Below are 7,162 nucleotides of genomic sequence, written 5' to 3'. Positions count from 1 at the left end.
CTTGAGATGCACCTGTGGATGCACGACAAGGTCCAGTTAGACCTGCCAACCGTGACCTCGCATTGTCGGCCCATGTTCATCTTGTAGTCAATAATGACTCCAAGATCCCTTTCTGCCTCCGTGCTCTCAAGAAGGCCGTTTCCCATCTTATAAGTGTGCTGCTGGTTACTGCTGCCCAAGTGCAGCACCCCGCACTTGTCAGTATTGAAACTCATCCTGTTTTTGTTAGCCTACCCCTGTAACCTATCCAGGTCTTGCTGCAGTCTTTCCCTCCCTACTAGCGAGCTCACCTCACCCCAAATTTTGGTATCATCAGCAAATTTAAACAGGTTGCTTTTCACCTTGTTGTCCAAATCACTGATAAAGAAATTGAACAGCGTGGGCCCAAGGACCGAGCCCTGGGGGACTCCACTGCCCACTTCCCCCCAGGTCGAATACGGGACAAGCATGGCACACAAGGCCATTCTGCTCAGCATGCCACCACCAGCCTGGGCTCTAGGCAGGTGCTGCCAGCCATGGAGCCTGGGCTGTTCTCAGCAGGTGGCTAGAAAACTACAAGCCCTGCTGCAAGCAGCCCAGGCTCTCTGGCTGGCAGCAGTTATCCATAGCCTGGGCTGGCTGCAGCCAGGAGGCTGCGAAGGAGCTGCTCCAGGCTCCAGCATCCTGTGGCTCAAGGTGGATGGTGGGGGGGGGCGGGTCTTGAGGCAGCGCAGCCTAGAAAAGCCCTGTGCTGCCTCCGGCCCCCCACCTGTAGCCAGCTTGGGCTCTGGGCAGCTGCAGCGGGCAGGCTGCAAACAGCTGCGCCGGGTTCCACAGCCCCAGCATCAGCTCCAGACTGGCAATTGCATGCACACCTGCCCCAGAGCCCAGGGTGGCTACAAACAGCTACACTCAGCTCCAGAGCTCCATCATCAGCTCTGTGCCAGCAGCGACAGCATGTGCACCTCAGATCAGAGAGCAGGGATAGGGTCTGAGGCAGCGCAACCTTCCCCCACTCTCTGCTCTGAGGCATGCATGCAGTTGCTGGTATGGAGTCTAGGCTGGCTACAGGTGGGGGGCTGGTGGCAGCACAGGGCTTTTCCCTACGTTAGGCAGTGGCGGGACTGGGGGGGCAAGCAGCAGCTCCTCTCCTATCGCCACAGTCCGTCCCAAGCACCAGGAAGAGCCCAATGCCACCACCAGCCCTCCTGTGTGCAGTGAACAAGGCCCCAGACAGGGAAGGTTGTCACATGGAAGGTTGTGGGGCAATCCCCATAGCGCCCTGCCCCCCCCACACTCCATGCTGCACTGTGGGTGTCTTGGTCTTTCCTCCCAACAAAGCCCAGGCAGGATAAAAAAGAAAGAAACTTACCTGCCTGTCAGTGGGGAGTGTACAGGTATGTGTGTGCCCGCCCTCCCCCTCCTGCAGCAGCCTGTGGCTGGCTTGGGGTGCAGGGGTGAGCAGCTGGACGTGAACCCGGTGGTGGCAGGGGGAATGGCGATACTCACTTGCTGTGGAGGTCTTCCACACCCACGTACCCCCTGCCTGTGTCTCATATACCCCCAGGGGTATGCGTACCACTGACTGGAGAAACTATGGAGTAGACAACCCTTGAGAGCTCTTCTAATTCTATTTTTTAGAACCACAGAATGAAAAATATAGAAGCAATTTTATATTTCAGTGTTATTTGCAGATCAAAAATATGCAGGGAAATAGGTTCCTCACAGCCTCTTATAATATGGTAACAAATCATCAGCTCCCTTTCACAACTGGAGAGCAGTCAAAGCTATATGAAAGTGCAAGAAGGTTCCACTGTATATGCTGTCTTTACACTTTATCTCTTGAAATTGCTCTGGAAAGAGGGAGGGGTGAAGCCAGGTAACAGCCACTGGGGCACAACAGACCAGGGATAATTTTTTAGTGCTGGAGGACCTTGATTTCAACAATCTTTGGTTTGACCCTAAGTAATACAAATGTAAAGCAGACCTTGATATCAAGAATAGGAACTAATTTAGTCTTATGCTAAATAAAGCTCCTTTCAAACTAAATGCATCTATTGGTGGTATGGTGGTATTATATAAAGAAAGATGTAACCAAAATAATTATTTACCTACTTGCAACTGAAACTAACATCAATATGGAAAAAGAAGTTTGATAAGGAAATATTTTTATTTCTGTATTGGGAGAAGACTCTTTTTAAAGCTTTTTTTTTTAAATCATGTCTATTTTTGTTTTACAACTATCCTGATAACGCTAATATTTCTTTTTTCTTCACAGTAGTAACCTCTCATTGGCAAAACACAGAAATAAAGTTTATCATTGATATATACATAAAGAATTGTTCATACATAGTATACACTGTTTGATTTTGTTCAACAAGAACTTATTCCCTGATCTTAAATGTGACTGTATTTTACTTTTGCTTTTAACAGGTGTTTGTTTTCTTTTAGGGTTGATATTCTATGGGCAGGCACTTGACCGTTCTCAGGGAATGAGCCCTACAATGTGTGGAGCATATTATATTTCATTCCATTGCTGCTGTTTACATCTGAGTGCATTTTCAAAGCAACCCAAGGAAGGTATCGTACATTCAGAAATAGCTTTATTTTTATATTGGATGCCCATACCCACCCTTGTGACAGTTTTCAATAACTATATCTTAATATGGAAATAATTTATTAGAGTTTGGTTTTGATATTTTGCTGCTATTTGGGTTCATTTATACATTTGTTTATTTTTCTAACTATTTTATGGATATTTTACTTTATGGTTCTATGAATGGGTCACTGTGATGTAGTATCTAGTGCTGATATGAAAAAATATTGCAGGATTAAATTCTGCTCTTTTGGCCATCTGCATAAACCTTGAGTAGCTCTCTAGTCAGTGCAACTGCATGAAAATGGTAATTGAGTGAAAAGTCAGTTTAACGTTATTATAAGGAAGTTCAGACTAAAACTATGTTTGTTTGGTACAGGTGTAACATAGACTTGCACATGAAAGAGAGTTGTTCCTTATAGCTGTACCTCTTGTAGATGTATATCTTTATTGTTTCATATGATATTCAGTGTTTGGTTTTTAAAGTTGAACAATACTTCTTAATGAGAGACACTCTTGTTCACAAAATACTATTAATTGGAGAAACAAGAGGCTGGTTAATCTTTTTCCTATTCACTTTCTCTGAAAACTAGGTGTTTTCAACAGCTAGGAAAGGAAAGTATAAGTAAAAGACTGGTACAATGCATGAAGCTGTAGAAGTGTCAACTGATGGGAACTCCTTGATAAAAGCGGTCTATCAAAGCAGACTTCGCCTCACAAGACTATTGTTAGAAGGTGGAGCCTACATTAATGAGAGTAATGACAGAGGTGAAACCCCTTTGATGATTGCTTGTAAAACTAAGCATGTGGACCATCAAAGTGTCAGCAAAGCAAAAATGGTTAAATATCTACTGGAAAATAAGGCAGATCCAAATATACAGGACAAATCTGGAAAGACAGCCTTGATGCATGCTTGTTTGGAAAAAGCTGGCCCTGAAGTGGTTTCTTTGTTGCTGAAAAGTGGAGCTGACCCAAGTCTACAAGATCATTCTAATTACTCTGCACTTGTATATGCAGTAAACTCTGAAGAGAGGGAGACCTTGAAAGTTCTCTTAAATGCTTGCAAAGCAAGAGGAAAAGAAGTAATCATTATTACAACAGACAAGTCTCCATCTGGAAGACAAACCACTAAACAATACTTGAATGTGCCTCCAGCTGACATTGAGAAATGTCATTCTCCAAATGCCTGCACTTCTCCCTCAGAAATAGAACTTAAAACATCTCCATCTCCACTTTCAAGTTCATGTGAAACAGAAAAAGCTCTCTTTAGTTTTAAGGAGCTGGATCACCTAAGAAACAAACAAGATATATCCAGCTCAGTTTCTCCCACTAAAAAACCTAATTTAACACATGGAGGATCCAAGTTATTACCAGTGCAACGTTTGCAGTCTGAGCCTTGGATAAAGAGTTCTCCTTCCTTGCTCCATCAGAATAAAATTTCCTCTTTACAAGAAGAACTTCAGGATATAACTCCAGAGGAAGAACTCTCTTTTAAAATCAATAGTCTGGCTTTATCCAAGAGATATATCACCAGGCACCAAAGTATTGATGTAAAAGATACTGCTCATCTGTTAAAATCCTTTGATCAAACTGGTTCAAGAAAGTTATCATATGATGAGATAAATTCTCAGTCACTTTATGCTGAGGCAAAACATAATCAGAGTGAAATTCCAGTGGATCGGGATTCAGATTCAGTTCAAATGAGTTTTGTTTCAACCCTGAGAAGTATTATTCAAAAGAGAAGCTTAGGGGCAAATCACTACAGCTCTGATTCTCAGTTAACTACCACTAGGAGTCCTGCTACCACAGAAGATAGCAAGTCATTTCTAGGAAAGAAAAGGATTCTCTCTCCATCTTCATCCTTGTTATCAAATTCCAGGGAATTGTTGGAGAACATACCTCTTGGTCCTCTGAGTAGAAGAAATCATGCTGTTTTAGAGAGACGTGGTTCAGGAGCTCTCCTGGTAGATCATATTGCCCAAACCAGGCCTGGTTTCCTTCCTCCTTTAAATGTGAATCCCCATCCTCTACTTCCTGATATTAATTTTAGCAACAAGATTTCTGGGATGGTTTCTTGTGGACAAAAAACCCTAATTCCAACAGCACCTGCTTTTCCCAAGGAGTCCAAAAGTACAAGAATGTTGTTGAGGAGGCAGTCATTACAAACTGAACAGATTAAGCAACTAGTGAATTTTTGACAACTTATTAAAGTGTTAACAAATCTATACAATATGTACAGCCTTATTCATCTCCAATCATGTTTACCACTCAAAGACCTCTGTACCCTATAAACCCTTAACAGGCATCTTTTGGATGGTCCTCTATCTTGGGATGAATTTAATTTTTAGATTCAGTGGGCACATCTATGTGCGACCTTTACTGCACAGTTGACTAATAAACTGTGCAATAAACATCTCAGCATCTATAAAACCCCATATTAGGCTGGAGTTAACTAAAAAAACCCCACAACAGCACACATATAGACGCTGGAGGGGATGGCTGGGCATTAGGGTGCTTCAGTCCAGGGGCTGCCTGCCAGCTAGCCCCATGCTGAAGCTCCCTCATGCCCCAGCCAGCCCCTCCGCAGCACACTGAGCTGGGAGAAGCAGTCCCAGTCTGGTAGGCTGACCTCCCAGAGCCCCCTGCTAGCCAAAGCTGCTCTAACATGGCTCCCCAAGCCATGGATGAATAAACTCAGGATCTTACTGATCCAGAGTTAATTGTTCCTGGGCACCCATTCAGATGGCACATCCAGGAGCAATAAACCCCAGAGCAATAAGCTCCGGAACTTATTCATGCACAGTAATAGCATGTGTAGACATGTCCAGTGAAGGGAAAAACAAGCCTTCCCAGCTGGGGTTACACTGCAGCTATTTTCTGCAAGTCAACGGATATTTGTAATACTGTGTTTTGACATAAAATTTATAACAAAATCATAAATACAAGGAGGTAAATCCAAAGAATGAATACTGTAGTGTCTAACTTTTAGGCTCCCTGCCACCAAGTGGAATTCATGCAGCCCTGAATTAGGCAGCTAGGCTGCCTATGCAGTGCATAGGGAGAGTTTAGGCACAAACAAATGGGATTCACAGAAGCTAGAACACTAAGCAAGGAGCCATCCAAGCTACCCTAGAAAAACTTAAGCCTCACCATCCAAGGCAGTTGAGTGTCTAACTGCACTTGGGATTCTGAGTCATGAACCCTCTTCTAACCCAGGTCTCTTGAAAAACCAGTGAGAGTGCCTCACAAAATAGGGTGAGTTTGGGGGGTTATTTTTTAAATACCTGCTCAGTTGAGTTCAAGTTCCTCCTCTAAACTCTCTTAAATCCCTACAGAGCGTTCAGCTCCAAGATTATTGGATATCCTGAAATGAGTCTCTCTCAAGCTTTATCATCAGAGCTGTTCAGTTTGCTTAAATAATGAAATGTTTGTTCATTTGGCCAGAGAGAAAATGACTTCTTAGCTTAGTGGTTAGGACTCATGTGGGAGGTAGACAAGTTTCTGCTCCATAAGTTGCTTAAAATTTCTTGCATAGAGTGAAGCAGCTTCACTAGAGAGATACAGATATCTCTACTTCAGTAGGCTGGTAGTAAGAGCATACTCCTGGCTTGGGATGATATGAGTTTTAAGTTTCTGCTCCAAACTGGGCAATGTGGGGATTTGAAAAAGGCTTCCATTGCTCAGACAATTGCTTAATCACCAATCTAACATTACTGTTTTTTTGTCCTAGACTTATTTTGCTAGAGGTCTCCTCTCAGAATGCTTGTTGGATAAGGGCTTGAAGATAAGATATGAAGGAAAATGTCTGGTTTGGGAATGCCACTGGGATTTATGCATGAACTAGGGCAGTGAGCAACACTGCCTTGTTACGATTTAGGCTGTTGTGCCCATGCTTGTTGGTAGGAAGATTAGCACCTAAGCTGCTTGCAGACATTAAAAAAACAACAACAAACAAACAAACAAAAAACCCCACAAACAAACAACCTCATGCTTTACCAGAAACAGCAGCACATTCCTTTGACCTGGCTCCACAGCATTTGTATAGATCAGGCACTTCAGTGAGGCTTTTTGGTGCTTTTATGTAATAGCTGATTCAATCAGCTATTCGATAAAAGTACCAAAAAAGCCCCACTAAAACTCACAATCTATACAGACGTTGGGTGAGCAGGGTCCAATTAATACACTGTCTCTTCTGGACAGGTGCTGGGCTCAGCACAGCAATACACAGAATTTAAAATAAAGCACCACTTTTTTTTTTTTCTTTTTTAACCATCCGCAAGCAGGCCAACATTTTTGGTAGTAAAATCCCCTAGGAACTTTAGGTATCTGCAGGTGTAGGCAGTAACTGAGCAGAGGTTTTGAGGGCCACTATGGCACCTAAACTTTGGACTTAGATGCTTAAAATGGTAGTTGGGGTTAAACCCTTTCTAGTTTTAGCCCTATGGGCCTAATTCTCCATTGCCTACATCTTTTATAATAATTTCCACAGAACACTTCTATTCTGATTTGGTTTGACACCCAGTGTAAATTCATTTTGCATGGTTGCAAATGACTCCATAAAGCAAAAGACAATGGAGAGTCAAGTTA

General features: G+C 43.1%; 1 protein-coding gene across 1 annotated transcript in view; it reads left to right on the top strand.

Moving 5' to 3' along the window:
- Positions 1-5,044, top strand: part of ANKRD34B (ankyrin repeat domain 34B) — a 15,039-nt gene extending 9,995 nt beyond the window's left edge. The window contains exons 2-3 of the mRNA XM_019532303.1: positions 2,431-2,559; positions 3,169-5,044. Coding sequence (XP_019387848.1) covers positions 3,217-4,773 — 1,557 coding nt within the window. The 5' untranslated portion in view covers positions 2,431-2,559; positions 3,169-3,216 and the 3' untranslated portion in view covers positions 4,774-5,044. The remainder of the gene's footprint in view (positions 1-2,430; positions 2,560-3,168) is intronic.
- Positions 5,045-7,162: the final 2,118 nt, after the last annotated feature.

The sequence above is a fragment of the Crocodylus porosus genome, unplaced genomic scaffold (assembly GCF_001723895.1).
Source record: "Crocodylus porosus isolate Cpor-Errol unplaced genomic scaffold, CroPor_comp1, whole genome shotgun sequence".
Lineage (NCBI taxonomy): Eukaryota > Metazoa > Chordata > Crocodylia > Crocodylidae > Crocodylus > Crocodylus porosus.
The sequence above is the reverse complement of the archived record's forward strand: the minus strand, read 5'-3'. Positions and strand labels throughout refer to the sequence as shown.